Here is a 24,901-nt window from a genome sequence, read left to right as displayed (position 1 = left end):
CCTGCCCGGTGCAGGGGGCTCAGTGAAGTGACCTGAACCCTGCCCACTGAACTGTGGACTTCTATCTTCTTGGTGTTACAGTGGTAGCCAAACAGGACAGAAAATGACACGTGTGGGGGTAACTAAGATACAACCAGGATTCAGGGGTTCCAGCTGAAGCTGTTCTTTTTTTTTTTTTAAAGATTTTATTTATTTATTCGACAGAGATAGAGACAGCCAGCGAGAGAGGGAACACAAGCAGGGGGAGTGGGAGAGGAAGAAGCAGGCTCATAGCGGAGGAGCCTGATGTGGGGCTCGATCCCATAACGCCGGGATCACGCCCTGAGCCGAAGGCAGACGCTTAACCGCTGTGCCACCCAGGCGCCCCTGAAGCTGTTCTTGATAAAGAAGTGCTTCAGGTACAATGAGGTAGGAAGGTGATCCAGGAGCTGGGGTGGTGAACAAAGGGACAAGTGTCTGGAGAATCAAGAGCTATAATGGGGGAGATAGTGGACAAGGAGCTGGGATAGTAGAGAAGGGGAGCAGAAGTTTGTGTTCAAGTCTCAGATGGTAGCAACAGTGGACAAAGGTGTGGAGTGTTTGGCGTGCTCTTGAGCAGCAATGGAAAAAGTATCTCTGGCAGGAAAACCTCTCCACTTGACCCAAACAGTTAGCATCACCACTAAATAGGTGCCAGAGGTAAAGCACTTCAGTCCCCAACGTCCTGGAGGGGAATAAAGAGGAAGTATGGGAGGATGAGGTCACCCAAGCAGAGTAGGCCAAGGGAAAAAAAAATCATGAGAGGGAGGTGGACAAGGGCGTACACTGTGCCTGGGGTCTGAAGCTGGCCCAGGAGGCAGCAGATGTGGGGGCAGGCTGTGACAAGTGTCAGGCCAGGTTCAGGGATAGGTTGTGCTATTCCCAGTACCCAGGTTTGAATGAAGGCATGAAGGGGTCTGTTTCCAAGTGGGAGAGAGAAGTTGGCTTCTGGCTGTGTGAGGGAGAGGTAGGAGCGGCATCCCCAGGCACCAGGTAGCCAGTCTGATTGGTGCTTTGAACTGTCTGGAGCGCTCAGTCCAGACCAAGGAGACGTGGCAGACACCGGGGCCGAAGGAGCATGGGCAGCTCTGCAGTCCTGGGCGAGTGAGCTGCAGTGAGCCTGCTCTAATCAAAACCCCACAGCTGGCTCTCTTCTCAAAGGTAGGAGGCCTGGGGACAAGCAGACCAGGCCTGAGGGGGAGCAGGGTGGAGTGGGAAAGGGATTTTTCCTCCACAGATGTTCTCAACCAAATATTTTCATTAAAAACTGCAAAGTCTGCATAGTCACAGATATTCCTCAGTCCAACAGAGTTGTTTAGGCCCCCCCTGCAGCTGAGAAGTTGAACAAGGGCACCACAGGCATTCCTGGTGCTGCGAACCATGATGGTAAAGATTTGTCCAGGGGCTCAGTGCTTTAAACCAGATGGGAAGGGGTCTGTCCCAAGGACATAAGCCATGCCGACCAAGCCCTGGCTGATGGGTCGAAGTTAACTTTCTTCTTCACGGAAGCAACAAAGTTAGAGAAGTGACAGGACTTGCTCAAACACAACTCCCTACTACCTCTCAAAATCAACATGACAGGCAGTCAGGAGCTGGAGCTGGACAAGGTAGGATTTGAACCCGGCTCAAATACAGTCAAATGGATCCAGGTACCTGTACCCTATGCCTCCATCTCCTCCCAAGTGGGGAGGGTGGCAGGAAGAAGTGGCGATTCCCACATTTTCTCTGCCCAGGTAACTGGCAGCTGGCGTGGGGCTGAGCCTTTTGGGCTACCACCTGAACCGGACAGCTCCGGAAGTCCCTTCCTTCCCTGGAATCAGCAGCGCATGCCACATCTGGGTTAATAATTCTTTATTAGGATTCAGGTTCCAAACAAGGTAGAAAGCAGCGGCAAGAGGGGTGCAGGGAGGGGGATGAGGAGGGAACACCAGGCATGGCTAGCGGGGCCACTGCCAGAGGCCCGATGGGAGCCCTGGGGTGGGGGTGGGGGGCTGGGGCCAGCCTACGGGCGTGGACGGGGGTCAGCGGATGGTGTATCGTACATAGGGGACCTCGACGTCCTCGCCGCTCTCGTCGTTGCAGCACAGCTCAAGCACCAGCGCCCGCACATGGCGGCCCAGCTTTCGCTTCGACACACGGCTTACGATCTCTGTCATCCTGGGGGGGCGGGGGAGCAGAAAGTCAGGGAGGCAAAAAGCGAGGGAGAAGGGTGGGGAGGTGCGGGCAGCGAACTGAGGTGGAACAGCTACAAGTGGAGCCCCCTGCCCCAACTCACGGCTGATCCAACCGTTCCTTGAGCTTGGCGGCTGGCATGAAGAAGGAATAGAGCATGGACACACCCTGGGACAGCATGGTGATCTCCAATTTATGCTCTGTCTGGGGGGGTGGAGGGGGACAGCAGTGTCATGGGGGTGGACGGCCCAGCGAGCCTCGCCTGCACACTCTGCCTGCAGGTGGCATGACAGTGAGGGAGGGGCCTCACCTTAAAGTAGTCCAGGAACTGTTTGAGCGTCATCTCCTCACCGTTAGGCTGCAGCCCCTGGACCTCAAAGCGATCCCACAACGTCCACTCCTGGTTATAGTACTGCAGGACAAGGAGTGGGCTGCTCTAATCAAAACCCCACAGCTGGCTGCGGGCCACCGCAGGGTCCAGCCCCAGGAAGTCCTATCCTCGCCCCCCGCCCCGCCCACCACCACTCAGGCTAACACGTTAAGTCAGACTGCAAGCCTCTTTTGTCAAAAACATGTGGCTTCCGTGGCACCCTGGGCACTGACACCCTTCAGTGACCAATGGCCAACATGGCATGGTCACTGGGATCCTGTTCTGTTCTCATCTCCTACCCCCTCATCCTCTTTCTCACTCTGCTCTAAAGACTTACTCTTCCTCAAACATGCCAGGCATGCTCCTACCTCCGGACCCCTGGAGAGACTGGTCCCTCTGCCCGGAATGCTCTCCCCCCAGGAGCCTGCATGGTCTACCTCCTCCCCTCCTCCAAGACTGGGCTCACAGGTCACCTTTTCAGCAGGGCCTTTCCTGACCATCCCACATTTAAAGGCCCCAAACCATCCCCTTGCCACCTGGTACTCAAGTCCTCCTTACTCTGCTCTTTTTTGGGCCATGAAAGCAAACTAAAGCCAGCTTTACAGAGAAACATCGGAGCACAAACCTGAAGGCCCTGATAAAGGCCCTTACCTGGTGACGGGGTGCGGCAAGGGGTTCAGAGAAGGCAAAGAAGGGCAGGGCCAAGTTGAGGAAACCATTCTTGTAGGAGTCAAGCTGTCGGTGCCCGTGTACCACTTTATACAACTCCAGACACACAAGGCCAACCACAGCTGCTGTAGTCGTGGCAATGGCTGGGATGATCTTCCCTGCAATCAGCTTGCTCTGTGAGGCAGGAAGGGTCAAGACACATGATAGTTAAGGAAGAAGAGGCTCAGAGCCTGCACAGAATGAACGAACGTGGAGAGCTCAAGCCTGGTGGGCGGGGGCGGAAGCAGGTCCAGACTTCTCTCACCTTGTGCCGGTCCGCAGGGGGAATGTCATAGTTCTCTGCCCGGAGGTTGGATGCAGCCACAATGAAATCCATATGGAAATTGCTGTCATCATCCTTTTATGAGTGGAGGAGGGGGAAGGGGAAGGGCGGGGAGATGAGGAGAGGATCAGAGTCAGAGGAGGAAAAGGATTCCTGGCCCCCGGGGACAGAAGTATCCTCCACTGCAATTACCTGCCGGGCTCTCTCACATCACAAAGGCATGGCTGGGAACATCTATTATGTTCAGGGCCATGTGGCAGGCCCATGATGCAATCCCCATAAAGGCCTGGGGCTGACTCCAGATCCCCACGGACCCGTTCTGTCTAGCCCATCCCCCTGCCTGCCCAGGGCCCCCACCCAGCACCTTCTCAAAGTCGATGGGATACATCTTGAATCCAGGGAGCTTTTCTGGACTGGGCAGTGTGGCCTTGAGCTCCTCGAGACGGCTGTCATCTGCAGGAAGAAAAGGATACCATTGGCCCTTGAGATCCCAGGCCAGTGTCTAAGGTGGAAACAGGAGCTTGGGCGGGGGCAAGGAGGGCCAAAGATGTTTAGGTAGAGACGACTTAAAAAGGAAAACTATCCTGGGAGAGAGGAGGTACAAGGCAGAGAGGCAGAGCAGGACGAGAGAGCAGAAACCTGAAGGAGACAGAAAGGGGGCAGGTATATTAACAGAGAGCTCTCCAGAGACACTAAGGAAGACATCAGGAGGAGGTGGACATGGACAGACCCAGGTGGGAGAGCTGCAGATCTTGGGAAGAATGTCACAGAAAGAGGTGGGGAGACATGGAGAATACGGGTGCGGGGCGCAGATAGGGGGACAGAAAAACATACAGAGGGGATACTGGGGGGGGAACATGCAGACATGAAGATAGAGGAAAGATACAGGAAGGGGAAAGAAGATACGAAGAGCGGAGAATGGGGGCACGAGACATGGAGATGTTATGCATTTCACACATACTTTATAGATACCGTTTATATACATTATACGTATACCTTACATACATTATATAGATCTCATGTACAGTTATGCAGCTACATACACGTATGTACATATGTACGAGAGGAGAAAAATGGAGGAAATGTTGAAGATAGGAAGAAACATACGAGAGGAACACGAGGCAGGCAGAGATTTGGGAAGGGAGATGGGGAGATGACGGAGGAAATGACAGGAGAAAGGAGAAGATCAACGGAGAGGCAGACGGGGAGCATGGAAGGTAAATGCGGGGACAGTGACACAGCTGCAGATGCAGTATCTAGTCTACGGATGGGGAGAGGTACAGAGGGGAAGAGAGAGAAATCCACAGACCGGGGGTCAGCAAACTACGGCTCCGAGCCAAAGTCAGCCCGCCACCAGCTGCATCAATAAAATTTTACTGGAAAACAGCCACACACGTTCATTTACACATTGCATATGCCTGCTTTGTGCTTCAACCGCGACAGGTGATTAGCTGCACACACTCTATGGCCTGCAAAGCCTGAGAGTCACTGTTTGGCCCCTCACCTAATATGCAGCATGAGCTGGAAGAAAGATGGAGAGAGATGGGAGTTGGAGGGGAGAGACATGGAGAGAGAGATAGGGAGGGAGTGCTGAGGAAAGATATATGGAGGGCAATATTAGGGTGAAGAAGCATACAGAGGAACACAGGGGCCAGATGTCAAGGGAGAGACCACTGATGGACATCATACCCCACAGAGATTCTTCCAAGGCAAAACACACAGAAGACCAGAGAGTGGGGAGGACTGAGGGAGACAATTTGGCCCAACCGACCGACCGACCTTCTTCACACTTTAGAAGAAGGGAGGCTCAAAAGAAGGTGTGGGAAGTCTCAGGCCCGGGGTGGCAGAGCAGAACCAGGGGCAGAGCACGGCTGGCCTGGGCAGGGGACAAGGCAGGTGGTGACTCCTGGCCGACTGGCCAAACACCCTCACCAACTGAGGCATTGGCGCTCTGCAGCTCCTGGTCAGAGACGTGAATCTTGACGCCAGACTTGGGGGTAAACTCAGGGACCTGCACAGACCGTAGGAGTGTGGCCACAGCAGCTCGGTCCTGAGAGCCTGTCAGCCCATAGGTCTGGGCAAACAGGTTGGCGGCAGCCATCACGTAGTCCAGATGCAGGGGCTGGGGGAAGGCAGGGCCCAGAAGGGTGAGGACATCAGCTCTCGCCTGATGCGACTCGGCCTCCTTCCCTCCACCCGCCCTCCACCTGACCCAAGGAGACCCCAGGGAAGAGACTTACATTGTTGACATCAAAGGTGAGCGGGTGTGGACAGCGTTTGGGCCCAGACCAGAACGGAGCTCCCGAGCTTGTGAGCTAAAGGAACAGAGAGATTTTTGAGGGGCAGAACCTGAAAGCAGAGGCCTCTCTAACAAGCCTAACTCCTGGCTGGGCACACGCAGGGCACTGGAGTCAGTCACGAAAGACCCAGATCATACGGTCCTGTAGATGGAAGTTCTGACGCCAGGCTGAAGCAGGGACCTCTCTGAGAAAACTACCACCAATTCCTGGGCACTCGCTTTGTGAAAGATACGCAGCCATTTCACAAACTCTTACAGACTTCCAGGCACTGTACTATTAGTAAGTACCAATAAATCCTCACAAAACCCCCCGTGAAGTAGATTACTATTATGTCTACTTCACGTGTGAGAAGACTGAGGTGCAGAGAAAGTTATGTGCCTTGCCCAAGCGCGAATGGAGCTGGGCTGCGAACCCATACGGATTCCTGTGCTCTCAACTACAAACTTTCTCCCCCATAATCCGTATGGCCGTGGGAGTCGAGCAGGGCTCAGAGCACGCCACAGGCAAAGGAAGCGGAAACACAGGTCTCTTGCTCGAAGGCAAGGCAGCGGGAAAAACAGGTCAGACTTAAGCCGTCTTCTGAGAGCCCCGTGCCCTGGAGTACCTGCCACAGCCGGCCTCCTGACGGGGAAGAGCATGTGGGGAGCCCACAGCAAGTTCCTATGTCGGGAAAATGCATCGCGCCAAACGGACCTGGCAAGTGGGCATTACCTGGTCGGGAGGGAAGTTATGCAGCAGCTGCCGGATGTTGTTAGAGTACTGAGTGTGCCAGTGGTGGCAGGCCCAGCTCACACAGTCAGCCCAGGTCTGTGGCCGCTGCAGCACCAGGCTGCGCTGCACGGCCTCCAGCACCTCCAGGGGTTGGGTGCCCGCCAGCCGCAGGGTCCGCTCCACAAACTTGGGGTCTCTATCAGGAATTGGAGGGGGTCAGAGGGGCAGGATTACACAGCGGCCCCAGGAGTGGGCTCCAGGGCCACCCCACTTTCTCCACGGAAAGCTAGTCCTGACTCCCGGCGGTATGAGGGCCGAGGCTTCCTTGCTCCGTGTGCAAAGTGTGCCTGGTGCTGAGTGTCGCTGGTGAAGAAAGCAGGCAGGATGCCTTGACGGGCAGGCAGGGGACAGGCTGAATGGGGCGCTGGGTGACTTACGTGAGGTACTGGTTCACATTTTCCGCCGGCTGCTTGAAGAGGCCTTCAAACTCATCCCGAGCCCACTGAAAGACAGAACAGATGCATGACATGGAGTGACAGCTGACAACTGGGGATTTGTCATTAGAAAGACCATCAGCGAATGCATCCAATTAGAAGAACACCACTGCTCTGAGAAAAGGGAAGACCTCCACCGCTGCTCCCCAATCTTCCCCACTCCCCCACCCTCCGGCACCTCAATTTAAAAACCAACGAACTTTCTGGGTGGTTGTTACACTAGTATATGTGTGAAAAAAAATTATTCTTAAGGATCTGTGTGCCTTACTAGAGATATGTTATATCTCGATTAAAAAAAAATTTAGTTATGTATATTTTACCACAATTTAAAAAGAGAAAAAAAAAAATTCAGACCCAAACCAAAAACGATCACCATACAGGCCCTGGGGCTGAGCAGCAAACAAGACAGATATTCTGTACTCTGAAAATTCCTGAGGACAGTAAATGCATTCACTGGGGAGGGAGTTTGGAGGAGAGGACGTCTAGGTTCAATCCCCAGCTCTGCTACCTAATATCTAGTTTTGTGACTTCAGAAATATACGGCAACGCTTACCTGTGCACCCTCCTTCCTAAAACAGATACTTACTGGTAGTAACCATGTGGTGGGGTTGCAAACAAGAAATGAGCAGTATGTGTCTACCTTAAGTTTCCTAAACCGGCCCCAGATACATAGTAATGCCAAGTGCTTTCCAAACCGTGAGGCCGACACTGCTATCGGCCCCATTTCACAGAGGAGGGGTCAGGCAGGAGAGCTGGAGTCCAAAGTCAAACAGTGAGACCATGGCGGGGACACACATATGAACACGCCCACTCCGGAACTCCATGCAGAAGGGAAAGTGGCCGAGGAAACCGGTTTTTCCCTATTTGGTTCTCACCGCCACACACCTAACTAAACATTCTGAACGGTCTGTTCTTGAAGACTATAGGGTCATTCTCACAGCCCAAGAGTTCTCCTCGGGTCACCCTTAGGTTCTGGTTTGTGGCCCTGGTGTCAGGTGCCTAGGTGTGTTCCCTTGGTAAAAAGTCGGCCTGGTGACAGGCGCGCTGGGCTGTATGCACACCATCACACACACAGGATCGTCCTGAGAAACCAGCTGCTGAAGCCATTTTGAGCAACAGCTGGGGACACCCGAAGAGGAACTAAGCATTAAAGATCTAAGTTACTACAGGAGATAGTAAGAAATTAGCACTGATTTTGTTCCGCACGAAGGTAGGGTTTGGGTTAGACAGCAGCAGGTCTCAGCTGGGAGCAATCCTGCCCCCCAGCCCCGGGGGATATTTGGCAATGGGTGGAGACATTCCGAGTTGTCGCAACTGCGCGAGCACGCTAGTGGCATCTAGTGGGCAGAAGCCAGGGATGCTGCTAAGCACTGGACAGTGCAGAGGATGCCACCCCCCATCAACAAAGAAACGGCTGGCTCCACATGTCCATATGCCAAGGAGGTCAAGAAACCCTGCTACGCAGAGCGTACTTCCCTCGCAGAAGCACGTTACAGTATTAAGGAGTGAGGTGCTGGGATATCCGTGATACATTTCAGCACAAAGAAGGAAAAATACAGCAATCTAAGAAGAAAATGTGTCAAAACGTTAACAACTATTAAATCTAGGTGAGAAATGATATTTGAGCATTCATCATACCCATACCACTCTTTGTATTTCTCTACATGTTCAAAACTTCTCAAAATAAAAGAAAATGAATGAATCACTTTAAAAAACCCAGGCTGCTGGATGGGAAGCGAGGGAGGAAGGTTTTGAGAGAAAGCACATCTTGAACTTAGACTTTTGCCACCCGAGGTGGCCTAGCGGCCAAGAAGGTACCTGCCCCCTCCCCTCTCCCCCCACAGCTGATCACCTGCAGGGTGTGCTCAATGGCGTTGGGGAAGTTCTTCAGGGTGCAGATGGGGATGGACTTCTCAGGCGGATCCTGGCTAGAGCTGTACGACTCTGTCAGGAAGGGGATCACCACCTGCACGTTGCCCTTGGTGCCCAGTGTGCCCGACTCTAGCAGCGGCTTACGGTAGTACACACAGCGGCGGTCCATGTACATGCCTATGGCGGGGGGGAGAGAGACCATGCGTGCGTCAGGAAAGGAACGTCAATAGAGAATGGAAAGATAGACACCCCTGACACACCCACACCCACACCTACACCTACACACGTGCACACACGTGCACCACCTTTGCCCCTGACCACGTCGCCCGCCTCCAAACTCACGGGCATCCACATTGTCGAGGGCATTGGCCACACCATCCAGGTTCTGGAAGAAATCGTCATCGTAGATGCGCTCTGTGTCAGGGCCCACACGGTTTTGGTGGCTTGTCACCCGGATGTGCGGATTCATCTGGCGCACAGCTGCAGCGGCCGTGTCAGACTTTAACTTCTAGGGGGACAAGGGCGGGAGGGGAACATGGGGCTCAGTTATTCATGCATTCACCCAACAACCTCTATAGAACCGTCCTCCTAAACATGGATTTACTTAATGCCTGGGAAGAACCAGGCTCTGAATTCAGAAGGCTCCCGATTTAGGAGACAGTCTGCGACAGCACCACATGACCATGGCTGTGACAGAGGTGGCAGGGGGCTCAGTGGAAAGGGAGCAGTGAACAAATGCAGACCGGAGGCAAGAGGCCAGCCACTCTGCTTCTGTGCCTACCCAACATCTACTGTTCTTTCAGATAACAGCACCCAGGGCTGGGATCTATCCTCTCGAACAAAACAGGATCCTTTCAAAGCCCAGGTCAGGTCGTGAATGTCCCTCCTCTGCTCAAAACCCTCCCCTAGGGGCGCCTGGATGGCACAGCGGTTAGCCGTCTGCCTTAGGCTCAGGGCGTGATCCCGGCGTTATGGGATCGAGCCCCACATCAGGCTCCTCTGCTATGAGCCTGCTTCTTCTTCTCCCACTCCCCCTGCTTGTGTCCCCTCTCTCGCTGGCTGTCTCTATCTCTGTCAAATAAATAAATAAAATCTTAAAAAAAAAAAAAAAAAAAACCCTCCCCTGGCTCCCCCCTCCACAGAAGGGAAAAGGAGTTGGCCCCCACTTCCCCTGGCTCATCTCCTACCCTCCTCCCCGCCATCAGGATCCTGGCCTAGAGCGCTCTGAACCCAGAAAAGGGGGGGGACTCTACTCCCTTCCACCCTCCAGGTCTGCAGAACTGAGCCCTTCCCTAACCACTATAATCAAAACTGCCTACCCATCTTCCGGGCCTGGCCGACTTCCCTTCACTTGCTTTTGTTTGTTTCCTTTGCGCAGCACTTGTCAACATTAACTCCAAACCTCACCGTTAACTCCAAACCTCACAATTACACTATGTTGATTGCTTATGGACTGCCCTCCCTCCTCTAGAATCTTTGTTTCTTTGCTGTACCCCAAGTGCCGAGAGCAGTGCCTAGGCCAATGGCTACCTGGTGACTAAGTCAATGAATGGAAAGGGGAACAGATCCTGGGCAGGCACAAATGGCACTGTCCGCACACGGAAGGCCTCACAGCTCGAGCCATGTATGGCCCAGGCTCCATCTGGCAGGGAAGAGTGAACCCAGCACAAATGTTCTCCTAGGGAAGGCCTGCTGGCAAGGCCGGCCCTTGGTTGGCATCTGGGAACCTGGATTTCGGGAGGGTTCTCACTATGCCTTACCTGGTAAGGGTGGCTCACTGTACCTAGACTGCTCATGCAAAGTGTGGTTTCTGCTGAACTCCTGCTTTCCTTCTGGGAGGCTGGAATTTGGGTAAGTGCCCAGCAGAGGGTGCCTACGTGACCAGCCCACAGTACAAGCCCTAGGCACTGAGTCTCTAATGAGCTTCCCTGGTTGGCAACATTTCACATGTGTTGTCACAACTCGCTACTGGGGGAGTTAAATGCATCCCATGCGACTCCACTGGGAGAGGAGTCTTGGAAGCTTATGCCTGGTCTCCCCCAGAATTTGCCCCGGGCACCTTTTCCCTTTGCTGATTATGCTCTGCATCCTTTTGCTGGAAGAAATCACAGCCGGGAATATGGCTATAAGCCGAGTCCTGTGAGTTCTCCTAGTCAATCACTGAACTTGGGGGTTGTTTGGGGGTCCCCCAACACACTGTCCCAACCGGCACTATTAAGAGGTTAAAGAAAAAAAAAAAGAAAAAGAAAAAAAAAGAGATGAAAAACGGCAGATTCAATGCAAGGATACTCAAGAAACGTTTGCTGAATGAGTGACGCAGAAAAGCTAAGAGAAAGAGCTGAACGAAAAAGGTGGAAAGGCCTCCCTCCTTTCCAGAAAGAATGGAAACAAAAGACAGGAGCAAAGCCAGAGGACAAAATCCCACCCTCTCTCCCCACCCCACTCACCGTGACATCCCAGGGCCGGAACAGAAACTGCCGGTTCAGATTTGACTTCTCAATAGTGTCCATGTCTGTGACAACAATTTCTCCGCCCTCCGCACAGCCCAGCCCAATCATGGCGAAGTTCTTGAGCAGCTCACAGCCAATGGCTCCTGCACCCACCTAGGAGGCAGCCGAGAAGAGAGACAAGAGGCTGGCTGGAGTAACACAGGTGAGTGTGACGGGTACACGTTACTCCTCCCTCCCCTCAAAGACAGCAAGAGGAGGCAAAGTGGGGCTAATGCCACATCCCCAAGTCCCAGAACTACAAGAAATAACCCAGAGCCGTTTGAGGGAAGGCAGCGCCAGAGGGGGGACAGAAACAGAAGGACGCACCAGGCCTTCCTTCGAGATAAAGAACGTGGCAAAAGGCACGCAACAGAGGTACAAGAACCAAAAGACCCTCTCTCGGGAGGCAGGAGACTCCAGAAGAGGTGGCCAGAGGCCTGGGAGGTGCAGGTATCTAAGGGGATCACTCACTAGAAAGTACTTCTGCCTGCCCAACTTCTCTTGCAGGTCGGAGCCAAACACGGCCACCTGCCCATCGTAACGGTTCTGGCGCTGAGGAGTGCGAAGGGAGGAGAGTCAGAGGGGGCCTCACCAGAAATGCCCCCAATGACGTCTTCCCCATGGGCCCCACTCGCATACCGGATGGCACTTGTCCTCCGTGAGGGCCTCTTTGTCCTCAGGGAGACACTCCAGGGCATCAAAGTACAGCCACTGCATGATGGGCATAAACTTCCCAGAGCAGGCCTGGGGATTGGGGAGGAGAGATGAAGCAGTCAGTGGTTAATCGGGGCAGATGGACAATAAGTGATGGAGTCAGGGAGGTGCCTGGCCCACCTCCCGACCCTGCCCTTCTCCACCCACGCTGACCTTCATGACCTCCTGGGCAGCAAGGCCCCCGATGAAAGCGTTTACAGGTGCCAGATCCCCAGCAGCCACATAGGCCAGCTTTCGGATGAGGTCCTCGTCCAGGCTGTCCTGCTGCACTGCTCGCAGCGCTCGTGCATTCACAGCCCGGGCTAAGGTCACCAGCTCTGTCGCATCCTCCTGGTGGGGCAGAAGAAACCAAGAAGGCACATGTCAGGCCACTGTGGGAAGAGGGATGGGGAGGGGAAAATGGGAGGGAGAGTAGACAGGTAGAGGCATAGCGGGCCTTCACTGCCAAGGTCACCTTCCCTGGTTGGCCCACCCACCTCATTGCGGGGCCGAGGGGGCCGGCCATGCTGAGCACAGAACTGGTGTAGGGCCTGGAAGCCAATGTGCAGCTGGGCAGGCCGGGAATACTTGGCAAAGTCCGTCATCACGAAGTCAGGCTCTGCCAGTGAGGCCAGCAAGGATTTCTGTGGGGGGCAGGGCATCAGAGCCTAGAAATGCCCAGAATCACTCTCCACCCACCAACCCCCACCACACTCACAAAGCTGATCTTCTTAGGTACTTTGACCTGACTGACAATGCCTCCACGGATGTAATCGGAGAAGTTGGAGGTGTCACAGATGCTAAAGGTGTAAGGACCTAGGTAGACAGGGAAAGAGTCAGGCTACCCGCCCTCCCTGAAGCCCACAACTCCCCCAACATAAGGGAAAAATCCATGGATTTTCAGGGAGCTCAGTCATCAGGAGCCAAGACCCAGCCCCGGATTCTACTTGGACATCAGAAACCATCTCCCCTCTGCCCAAGACCCAGGCTCAGAACCCACAAGACCCTGTGCTCTTGGACCCAAGTCCACACTAGAAGACATTCTCTGCTCCTTGTCTACATCAGCTCAGACACGAGTGGATCCTCTGATCTACTCTGTTCAATCGCCAGAGACCTTTTCCCCACCAGCACAGATACCAGGGACCTATTCTCCTACAAACAGCTCGAACACGAGACAGTACCTCTACCCCAGGCCCACCAGCTCTGGCTGGACCTCAGAGGGGTATGTCTCTCCTCACTCAGAGCCCAGGGTCATACCTCCTATTGCCCGATTCCTCCACAGCCCTAGCTCACCCAAGACTTTGATCTCCATGGGCTGACTTCCATTGAGTTCAACCATGCCCTGTACTTCTGAAAAGGAGACAAAGTCGCCATTCTCAAACCCGTGTCGGGCCTCATCCAGGCAGGTGACCACACCAGGACTGTCCTGGTTAAAGAAGAAGTGACCCTCAGAGGCAGGTTCGGGGTACCAGGAGCAGAAAGAAGGCCTGCTGCTGCCCATCCACCTGCCAGGACCCCTGAGGCTGGTCTCCTCACCTTGGTGACCATAGAAACCATAGCACTGAGTGGCTGCTCCCCGTTGGAATCTGTGAGGATCATTTCCTCTCCAAAGTCGCAGAAGAGCTGCCTGTAAAGGGAGGCAACAGGGCTGATGCCCCAGAGTCCCATGCGCGTGGGGATCTGCATGTCCCTTGAGATGCAGTGAATACTTGCTGAGCAAATTCAGCCCATCACTACTGGGAATCACATAGCGCTCATGTCACGTGGGGAGAGGTGGACACAAAGAATCCAGAACCCGAGTGGCTGAGGGGCAGGGCGGTGAGAGCTCAGGGGTCTTGGCCCGGGCCTGGCAGGGGTCGGGGAACCAGGGTGGGGGCACTCACCCAAACAGGCCCCTCGTGTCTGCCACCACCAGCTTGATGCCACGGTTGTGACAGAACTCACCGACCCGCAGCTGGTCCTCCAGGGGGGTGTTGGTGAGGACCACCACCTGTGGAGAGGTACAGGCTGAGGGCAAGGGCCCGGCACTGGGGCAAAGGGGAGAGAATAATGGAGGAAGAAGGCTGGTGCCGGGGGACTCAGAAGAGTCCTTAAAGCTTTCAAAGTATCTACCATGGTTCAGTAGATACTCTCACAAGGTATCTACTATGTATCAGATTCAGCCAGGGTGAAACCCAGAGAAGAGAGAAATGCCAGTCCCTCCATCAGGGCAGGCAAGGTAGCTGGCAAGGTAACGAGGCAGCCAGGAGAGTGTGGAGAGGAGCTGACTCATTTACGCACCCACACCCACCGCTGCCTGCCTATAACCCTGCCTTGCCCTGTGAAACACAGAAGTAAACCTCCCTCCGCAGCCAAAGTCTGAGCTCACTCCTACCACACCCACTTGCTCCCAATTCTCCAGACAATGCCTGCTGAAGCGGGTGCCTTGGGACTTCGCTTTCTGTCTGAACACCCACCCTTCCCCACCAGGGCCAGCTCCTACAACTACCTCAGGTTCCGCAGCAGCGGGGCCCCCGCTGGGACGCCCCAGGGCAGAATCTCGGCTCCCACAGCTCCTCTTTCCGGCTCAGAGTTTTTATTTAACAAATAACCAGATGGCCCTTGTCACGTGCCAGCTGCTATTCTAAGCACTCAGCCCTCACAAAAACTCTATGAAGTAGGTATTACTATCGGTCCCAAGTCCACAAACGAGAAAAAAATAAAGCAGAGGAGATCGAGCAACCTGCCTGAGGTCACACTAGTAGGACTGGAGACCCAAGCTAGGGCAGTCTGGCTCCAGCCTGTGCTCACAACCACTACGCTCCATGGGTCTGCCCAGTCACACCCCTGCCCCCGAAAAGGCAGGTCCAGGGTCTAAATCCCACCTGCGTTCCCAACATGAAACCTGGCACGGAGGCTGGCCCATTTACCAGAGAACTAATGAACAAAGCAAAGATGGACTTGGAGAAAACTGGGCAGGAGGCTGGGTGGTGCGCCCCCCAAAGTACCTGAAAGCCACTAAGGAAGTCCTCGACCAGAGGCCCGGTGTAGGCACTGACAGGCACATAGCTGTTGAGCTCGGCAAGGCGGGGCTGGGACACCTCAGCCCGGTTTTTACCGATGTCCTCCTCCCGCAGGTAGAACTGCAAAGGGGAGCCAGGGAGGAAAGGAGTGGTGGCAGAGCCCGGGGGACTGGCACCCCCGCCAGGGAGAAGAAGGGCTGTCAAGAGGTACCTGGGAGGAGAGGTCAGCCCACTGGGCAGTGCCCTGGTCATGCAGGGTGACAGCCTTGACCCCACCAAGGATGATGTTCTTGGCAATCTCCACGCCCAGGCCGCGCAGGCCTGACACCAGGACGCTCGAGGTCTGGAGCCGCTTCATGGCCTCATGGCCCAACACGTACCTGCCAGGTTGGGGGGGGGGTGTGTGTTCCGGGTCAAGGTCTAGCCCTCCAGACCCTGTCCTCCCAGTGCCCCTGCCGCTGCTTGGTCCAACCAAGTAGTAGTCCCCACTTACAGCTGCCGGGAGTAAAGGCCCTCATCTATGTCTGCTTCACTGCCGTTCTTCGCCATTCCCTACGGACAGAGGAGAAGAACAGGTTTGGGGAGATACACAGAGGAGGGCGCGGACAGATGCACGGTGATACGGAAGGCTCTCCCACCTACCACTCCCACCGCCCTGCCTGCCAGGGTCCAGGAAGAAGACACTTACGTTGGTTGGCACCGAGGGCACTTCGGACAACACGGAGTGGGCAGGGGAACAGTTAGAACCCGGCTTTGGATCAGGCCCGGACACGCGACGTTTCTTGGACAGCGGCGAGCTGGACATCTGCAAGGGAAAAGAAGGGTCAGAGGTGAGCCTGGGGCATGTGAGTGTTGCAGCTGGTTAGTGGTGACTGTGGGGGGAAGGGAAGACTTAAGGGCTGGTATCTCCATTTTACAGAAGAGGAGGCAGGTACAGAGAGGTGAGGTGACTTGCCCAGGGTCACACAGCTGTCAGAGCTAAGATCTGAACCCAGGTGGTCTGGCTTGCAATCCATGCTGCTGACCACTAGGCCATTCGCCTTTCTCCCCAGCCCAGCATGAGGGAGAGACTCCAGTCCTGCAGGGTGAGAGGAGTGACATGAAGAATGTCCTTGTGGGAAAGTCAGAGGAGGGTGTAGGCTCAGGTCAGACCCTGCCACTCCTTGACAGACCTCATTTAAGCCCTGTGGGCTCAGTTCCCTCACCTGTGCAATAGGGCTGACAGGGCCACTTACCTACCCCACGGAGTTGCCGAAGTGATGAGAGAGAGCCCAGACCACAGAGCCTGGCACAGAGCAGGTAGGCAACAACAAGCAGCCATTCTCCTCCCCCTTAACCCCGGCGACAGGGGCGCAGGAGGGAAACGCGGCTTAGACTTCCATCAGGGTGGCATGATGGCGGGAGACACCTTGCCAGAGACCCAGTCCCCAGAGGGGCTCAGGGAAGAGAGTTTTCCAAAGCCCACCCCACCCGTCCCCCCAGTTCTGGGAGGGGAAAGGCCCAGGCCAATGAAAGAGGTCACAGGGAGAGAGAAAACACACTTCCCAAGCCCCGGCTGCATGTGGAGCCCCCTAAACAAGTTAAGGATAACGGCAGCTGAACGTTTATTAGGAATCCTCCCTGTGCCAGATGTCATACTAAGCACTTTAGGAGCCTTGCCTCACTTTGTCCTCAGGGCGTCTCCATGACATGTGGACTATCTATCAGTAACATCCCCCAACTCACACTGGAGGAAAAAAATTCACTTGGGGACATTTGGTGGGGACTTGACCCAGACCAGGATCTGCTGACCCAGAAGCCTAGGCTGCCGCCCAGTGTTACCACATTTCATGCCCTCAACGGTCCTGACCCCACAAAGCAGGGCTGAGCACCCTTGCCAGAAAAATGAGAAAACCTGAGCTCCCGAGGTCAAGTTAACCTGCCGAGCATCACACACACTGGGTCCCAGAAACAGAACAATAGAGCCTGTTGTGGGAGTGAAATCTGTGTGTGACTGGATCCACATGCCGGAGACAACAGGACCCTCAATCATTTCCCCTCACTACCAAAGCTCTCCTAAGTCGCTGTCCTCCTACACTGGGCCTTTTCTGACCCTCCCCCCCCCCCCCCGATCACACTGAGCATCCCCACTGTACCTAAAATTCCACCTTGGCACCTGTCACACTCTGACACTAGGCAAGAAGACAGGAGCTCCCTATCATCTACCAAGGGCTCACTGCCTGTCAATCACAGGGTAAAGGGCTTTGTCTAATCCCAACAACGCCCACCAAGATAACCTCATGCCCACATCACAAGTAAGAAAACAAAGGCTCAGAGAACTCAATCACTTGCCCACAGTCACGCAGCTGGTGCGGGCCTGTTTGCCAAATGCCTCCTGGGAGAAGAGTCAGGACCCAGCTCAGGACCCAGCCCTCAGTGAGAGGGGCTAAGGGATGAGGTGTGAGGGAGGAGGACCCAGAAGGCAGGAGGCTGGCTAGGGTCCTGGAGCCAACCAACTTAATGACTGGGAATACAAAGCACTAACCTGGACAAGAAAAAGTTGGTGAATTAGTAGAGACAAAAGCAAATCATAATTTTTCCATTTACTGACTCTCTGACCTAGGGAAGGAATCTCATTTACTGAGCCCCATTTTCTCCAAAAGCAGGGACAAACAGAACTATCCTCAAGGTGCTGCTGGAAAGGTTAAAAAGGTCTACTTCTGTGGACATAAGTAAGCTCCTCCCTGGACACCCACAGTGGCCTCCATTACTTAGTTATCTATTTGCCTTGTCACTGGTTTGCTCTGTCTGGGACACACCGTCTCCCTTGCTTCCTAAATCAGGGACGATCCAGGGCCAGAGAGATCTTTAATATCTGCACTTTTTATCTCCGGATTCCTGTTGCTGCCAGCCAGGGTCTATAAGCAGGTTTTGGGTGACTGTTCCAGAAAAGATTTCAATTGCAGAGATTTGGAACAGCCCAGTCTCAAGGCAAGGAGGAGGACTCTGGGGCAGAAACCCCAGAGAGGAGCTAAAAATTCCCCCACCCCCAGTACAAAATGGATACCCTTTCTCCCTCAACATATGCTCAGGCCCCAATTAGGACGTATATACTATCCATTGTTCAGCAAAGCTGAACTGGGGCTTAGAGAGTTTCAGAACTTGCCTGAGGTCTCCAAACTGGTGATTTTGAAGCCTGAGCATTCTCTCCCACCCAAACCAGAGAAGAAGGTTTGAGGTAGGAGTCCTGGAGCAGGTTTGAGAGGGGGCAGGCACAGGGTCAGGTTATCAGGATGGAGAAGCTAGGGCACAGGATGCTGGGGCCTGTCAAGGCTCCTGGGAGGGATTAACTGAGAAGTCCCTGGGAACATACAAGAGAGGAGTCAGGAGGTAGTTGTTTGAGCCCATGGAGGCTCAGACGGAAATGGAAAAGGGGGTTAGAAGTCATGGGAGGTGGGCAGGGCAGGGCCAGGCCAGGTTGTTAAGACCCATATCTGGGTCTTTGGAAAGGGATCTTTTAGGGAAAGGCCAGGAAATTGCACTAGAGGCCCCCTGAGGCTGCAAAGAGGTAGGAGGGCAGCAGCTGCGCCCCATGGAAGCTACACAGGGAATGGGTGGGGGATTCTGGGGCCCTAAGGAGGCTGCAGGAAGATGCAGGGGTCTGGGGAGAGGTGTGTTTTCCATCAGGAGGATGCTGGGGCCCTAGGGGTCTCTGCAGATGGATGCTGTTGGCACAGAAAAACCTCTGACCAAAATTAACAGGTACTTGTGGGGAGAGAGGTGTCTCTGACACCAATGTCACAGTCCCAGGAGGCTCTAAGGTGAATGCTGAGTCCTAGGGTAGGGTTGGGGAGGAATCTCTAATGGAGCACAAAAGCCTTGTATTGCTCTCTGATTGGTACATGCTAGGTACAGCAGCTGCTCTGACGGAGTGGAAAGGGGAGGCTGAGCCCAGACAGTCCTGGCCCTAAAAAGTTCAGTAAGCAGATACTGGCTAGGTCTCCAAGTAGGGTTGGGTTTCTCTGATCAATTATGTGGAATCCCATGGAGGCTCTGAGAATAGATGCTGAGAAGGAGATTTTCTACTTTGACTGAAGACAACTGGGCCTGTTAGGGGAAGGGACATATGACAATGATGTTGGGGTCCTACGAACCTGAAGGCCTCTAACTGATGCTAGGGACCTTGTAAGACTCTGAGGGCAGATTCTGAGGCCTGATGTGAGGTTAAGGGATCTGTGAGAGAAGCTGCAACCCTGGTTGGCTTTTGAAGGCAGAGGTTGAGTGAAGGGTGGGGTTTGAGGTGAGTCTGACGGAGGGGGCTAGAAGGCAACAGGGTCTGCAAGGGCAGGCGCTGGCCGGGGGGGGGGGATCTGTGATGGAGAATTATGTATCCAAACAGTTCTGCCCTGGCATCTGGTCCTCTGGGAGGCTCTGAGGGAACATCCTGGGAGTTAAGGAGTGTGTGATCAGGGAGCTGCTGAGGCCCACAAGAGGTAGTCTCCAAAGAGAATACTGAGACAGTGAAAAAGGGCATTCCCTTAAAGTACAGGAAGTCTCTAAAAGCAGATACTAGAAATTAAAGGAGTCTCTAAAGGTAAATGTTGAGGAGAACCTCTGATTAGAAATGCTGGGCCCAGAGGGCTTTCTGACGGAAGATGCTAGGGCCAGGTCGGGGTTGAAGATGTGGAGAATGGGTCTCTGACATGGAAGCCAGGCCCAAATAGTCTTTCACGGGGTCTCCTTCCCTTGGAGGCTCTGAGGGTTGATAATGCCTGTGTGAGTTGGGGGAGGAGGGAGAGCGATCTGAAGGAAGCTGCTAGAGAAGACTTAAAGAAACGAAGACCCTCCCCGGGGTCTAGCCCCTCTTAAAAGCTGTGAGAGCAAATACTGAAGGACTAGGAGGGTCTGAAAGCAGATTCTGGGGTAGGGCTTTAATGGCATACATTGGTGGGGGGCTTCGACCAGGAATGTCAATCCCATAAGTCTCTACTGGCGACTGAGGGGCGTTCTGACTTGCGATACAAGGTTCAGGACAAGGTCCCGGTCCCTGACTAGGGATACTGGGCCTGAGTCTCCAAAACCAGATCCTGGGGGGTCTGACCCCAAGGTCAGATTTCGGAGCCGGAGGGCTGGTCCACGATGGGAAACGTCGACCCCGCCCCAAGATCTGTCCCCCTCCCCACAGATCCCTAGTATCCGAGTCACCACCGCCCATCCCGACAACAGCCTGGCCCAGCGCCGACCCAGGCTCCTCTAATGCTTCCCGAAACCCCTGCCCCGGCCAAGGCGCTGAGAAAGGCCGTTTGTTACCAATGCCGGTTCCCCGGGTCGTGCCGCCGCCAACTCCTCTAGGAGCCGAAGCCAAGCCCGGCCGCCACCCTCCTCCTTCTCCTCCTCCTCCTCCCCGCCGCCTGGGCCGCCTAGAATCGCCGCCGCCTGGGCCGCCTTCTCCTCCCCCGGCCGTAGTGGTAGCGCTCTTCCCTACCACCTCCTTCACCTCCGCCGCCGACACAAGATGGCGGCCGCAGAGCCCGAGGCCGGAACAAAACCTTGAGCCCCACCCCCCAGGAACCCGGATGCAGGCAGGCCGCGCCCATTCATGAATCATGTATAATGGTCCCTGCCCGCTGTGACTCATTCGAAGAGGAAGAGCTCCACCTGGTGGCCAAGGTGGCAGCAACTAGGAAAACAGGTAAAAAAAAAAAACAAACCAAAAACCATAGAGGCCACGCCCCATGAAACGTGAATAATGAATACACTGTTGCAGCCAGGCTGCCAAGGAAACTAAGAAAGGACCCCAAGGCTACATTTCCTGATCATGAATTATGCATGAGGCCGGGTGGCTGGTGGACTAACTCCCTGCGACCAAAAAGCCAATGTTAAAACATGGAAGCCACGCCCCGTTGTCATGAATAATTAATAACCTTACAGCCTCCCGGAAGCCAAGGAGACCAAGGCTACATCTTATCATGAATAATGCATGAGGCCCGGTGGGCTGGAACAAAAGGTACAGGTCCACCTATTGCCGCATCTAATACCCTGTAAGCAGGGAAAAAGGGCTACCACAGGGAAAACACACTCCCCCGGCTTATCAATAATGAATGATGATGCTGCAGCAGCTCAACCTGGAAACTCAGAGAGGTCAAGAACGGTCCCACCTAGTTACTTATGAATTATGTATGAGGCTGGATGGACCGAAACACTCAAGACAGCCCTGCCCTGCTAGTAGGGATTATAGGACTCCAGCCAAGGCAGCGCAGCCACGCCTTCCTGTTCATGAATAATGAAAGCCGATGCTGCAGAGCTACAGGGGAAACCCAGGGGAAGTGTAGCTGCCTTCTCCCCACCCGTGACTAACACCAGGGCTGCCTTGGTCCAACCGAATCCAGACTAATATTCCTTTGGCAGGTGCTTCAGTTTCCACAACTGTAAAATGGGGATAGTAATGGAACCCATTTACCTCATAAAGGCAAAATGAGCTATTATGAAAATCAGAGAATATGGATTATGGTGTGAGCTGGCAGTGCTGACACAGGGCGCTGTTAAATTTAAGTATTATATATTATCATAAAAGAACTATGTAAATATATATTTATATTAATATAAAACTAGTTATGGGTGAGGGCGTACTCAGCCACTAGAGAAACCCCCAACTTGGGGCATTATTTAAAAAACAATGTCTTGACCAGACAATGAAATCTTATTCAGGACTAAAAAGAAAAACAAAAAAAACAATACCTTGAGACAACCAACCGCCCAGAAGGAGAATGGAAAATAGAATGCTAAGGCCACCAATGTCCACTGAATAGGTAGGATAGAGGACCAGGTCACCAGAGAAACAACTATATACCAAAGCCTCAGGTACACAATAAGCACCCAATACATTTCTCTCAAATAACAACAGATCATATTAACAGATCGCATATTACAGTGATGTGTCCTTTCCATGCCCTGTGCCGCTGATCTCAGGAATTCAGAGCAGGAAATCGGTTCCTTCCTGGCCTTCAGGTTTTAGTTCAAAGGTGACCTCCTTAGAGAGTTCTTGAACCCTCACAAAAATCATTTCCACCCACTGATGACTAGCTGTGTGACCTGGGGCCAGACACTTCACTTCTCTGGGCCACTGTTTTCCCACCCATAAAATGAGAATAGTAACCTACCTTGTGATGGAGTTGAAATGAGCAAATGGGCAGAAAGGGCTTAGAACAGTGCCAGGCACAAGTGCTATATGACTAACGTTAGTAGTAGTACATGCCATTAAAGTGGTGGCGGCGGGGGGAGACATTGTGGCATTTGACTAAGGCTATAGACTGTGGAACTAGATTGACTGGGTTTGAATCCTGGCTCAGGCACTCACTGACTGTGAGTAACTTTAGGCAAATTACTTAGCCTCCCGGTGGCCCAGTTTCCTCATCTATAAAATGGGATAATAATAACCTACCACCTAGGATTGTTGTGGGGATTAAATGGGCTAATAAAGTGTGAAATGAGTATAAACCCATCTGATTATCATTATGCCCATACCCATTTGCAGGCTCACGGAAAGATTTGCCAAAGATCACACAGCTGGCAAGGATCGATGGGATTTGAACCTAGAGCCTGTGTTGATAATCTGGAATTACTGGGCCATAAGGAATGAACAATGTAGGAGGCCTCGCCCCTTCGCTGGATCTAAGGCTTAAATCCTGGAACCTGTAAGGGAAAGCTAACAGCGGGTCATGCAAATGAAACCATAAAAGCTACACCCCTCATGAATTATGCACAATTACGCCCCTAGAAAGGCCACAGAAAACTCGGGGCGCTACTCACCTTTACGATGAATCAATGAGTTCTAGTTTGCCCGGCGGACTGCAGAACGCCCCTTCAGCACACCCCTCCAGCACGCTGATCCGCCCCCTCGTGAATAATTCACAAGGCGATACTTCGAGCGGACCAGGTGCGAAAGAGGCAAGAGTGGGCTTCCTCAACAGCCCCACCTCCTCATGAATAATGAAAAGAGCCGCGGCCAACGAAGGCCCGGTAGCATGCTGTCCCCTCGGGAAGAGCCTAGCACACTGGGCTCCGGCGTCCCTTCCACAGGCTGGCCTCGGGGTCCCTCTCCCTAAGAACGTGTGGGCTCCGATCTGCCCGGTCGCCTCGCCGCGAGTACCCAAGCGCGGGGGGACCTCATCATAGAACCAGAGAGGTCACAAAGGCCATAGATACATCCACAATGCCACGTCGGTCCCGAACGTTCCCACTGTCACAGGAGCTTTCCTGAAACAAGCTCTCCCAAAATTCCGCCTTGACTTCAGGAACCTCAAACTTCGCCTCTCCCTTTGGGGAGGACCCCCAAATCCTGCCTCATGGACAGAGAACTCATACACGGACCTTAAGGGTCTCCTCAAACATCCCCCTAAACCCTGTCTCCGAGGGGTGTAAAGCCTGCCTCCGAGGGGTATATAAATCCTGCCTCCCAGTGATACTCCCTAAAACAGACTCAAAATCCCATCCCGGTGTCCCCAAATACCACTTCCTAAGGGACCCCTCAATAACAGCCACCCCGAAAAGCCACCCCGGGCCCAGAGCTCCAAATGTGCCCATGAGGGGATCCCCCACATTGAGCCCCTTCCCCCAAATGCTGTCTAGGGTTTGGGGGCACCGTGCTCCAGCTCACCCCCTGCGCCGGGCGGAAGCCTCGCCTTCCTGCTGGAGATGAGCCGAAGCCACGGGGCAACGGAAGAGCAAACCACCTCCGTCGTACAAGAGCCAGAGTTTGCGCGGAGCTCGGAAGCGCGGGGCCTTGAAGGGCCCCCGGTTTGGGACGTACCACAGATGTTTAGCTAGAGGGGCGCCCGCCCCTGCACCCGCGCCGTCGGTGCCCGCGTCGGACCTAGACACCCCTACGGGTTGTGGTACTTCCCGAGCGCGCGAGGCATGCTGGGGGTGGTAGTTCTGTCTGGCCAGTGCCCGGTGCACGTGGTGGGCTACAGCGCCCAGAGTATGGGAAAATGTAAACCTGGGCTGTGGAATTCTGGGAGCTGTGCTCTGGGGGATGGGAAAGGGGAGTGGAACATGGGGTACCTCCAGATGTAAAGGCACACCCATCCTACAGATGGGAAGCCTGAGGCTCAGAGGGCCAAAGGAGTTCATTCATTTGGCATTCATGGAGTTCAAGCTGTGGGCCAGGAGCTAGGGATTCCTTCCTTGCCCTCACGGAGCAGACATTCTAGCGAGAGAGATAGACCATAAATATAGCAAATGAGTAAAAATTATAGTTTCGCATATAAAGATTATGATAGATATATGCGACTATAATATAAATTATATGTAATAAAATATAAATATAAATACATAGTTGACATAACATGATAGCTAGTGTCAATATGTAAATAATTTACATCTGTATGTAATAAAAGTCTTAAGTACATTGTGTGTATTCTATATTCATACGTGAACATATAATTAAAGATATACGTAAATACGTGTTGTATATATGTATGGGACAACTGCCAAGTGCTAGGGAGAGAAACAGAACAAGATAAGGGGAAATCTCTGGGGTCAGGTTGCATTTTTCGTGTGATCAAAGAAGGCCTTGCTGAGAAGGTGATGTTTGAGCAAAGGTGTTTAACAGAAAATACCTTAACGCAAATTCTGTATCTCACATCCTGTCAACAACCTCCAAATTTATTCATTTGAAAGGGATTTCTTGAGTGCCTACTAAGTGCAGGGCTCTGGGAACACAGCAAAGAACATACGAAGGAGACTGCCCTTGCAACAGTCAAGAACACTGTTCCATCAGATCTTTTCCTTCTTATTTATCTTTTGCCT

The 24,901-nt window shown here is 53.5% G+C and overlaps 1 protein-coding gene across 5 annotated transcripts; it reads right to left on the bottom strand.

Moving 5' to 3' along the window:
* Window positions 1-1,854: 1,854 nt before the first annotated feature.
* On the bottom strand, window positions 1,855-23,905 carry UBA1 (ubiquitin like modifier activating enzyme 1). Of its 5 annotated transcripts, none has more exons than XM_048213479.1 (27): window positions 20,589-20,641; window positions 16,068-16,190; window positions 15,801-15,917; window positions 15,606-15,664; window positions 15,324-15,492; window positions 15,098-15,232; window positions 13,994-14,100; window positions 13,647-13,737; window positions 13,404-13,536; window positions 12,829-12,926; window positions 12,608-12,754; window positions 12,285-12,461; window positions 12,057-12,161; window positions 11,889-11,969; window positions 11,376-11,531; window positions 9,271-9,436; window positions 8,909-9,105; window positions 7,000-7,064; window positions 6,563-6,758; window positions 5,792-5,866; window positions 5,484-5,673; window positions 3,916-4,004; window positions 3,534-3,626; window positions 3,212-3,403; window positions 2,501-2,602; window positions 2,294-2,394; window positions 1,855-2,175 (listed from the first exon to the last, which is right to left on the bottom strand). In XM_048213479.1, exons 3-27 carry the CDS (start codon window positions 15,915-15,917, stop codon window positions 2,040-2,042), a joined length of 3,177 nt encoding a protein of 1,058 aa, XP_048069436.1. In that variant the 5' UTR covers window positions 16,068-16,190; window positions 20,589-20,641; the 3' UTR covers window positions 1,855-2,039. The 5 variants fall into 5 exon arrangements, with proteins under 5 accessions (XP_048069436.1, XP_026369240.1, XP_026369241.1 ...); XM_026513455.4 differs by having other exon boundaries at window positions 20,402-20,610; XM_026513456.4 differs by lacking the exons at window positions 16,068-16,190; window positions 20,589-20,641 and adding an exon at window positions 23,748-23,905.
* Window positions 23,906-24,901: the final 996 nt, after the last annotated feature.

Source organism: Ursus arctos, chromosome X, assembly GCF_023065955.2.
Source record: "Ursus arctos isolate Adak ecotype North America chromosome X, UrsArc2.0, whole genome shotgun sequence".
Lineage (NCBI taxonomy): Eukaryota > Metazoa > Chordata > Mammalia > Carnivora > Ursidae > Ursus > Ursus arctos.
This window is presented reverse-complemented; position numbering and strand designations above follow the sequence as displayed.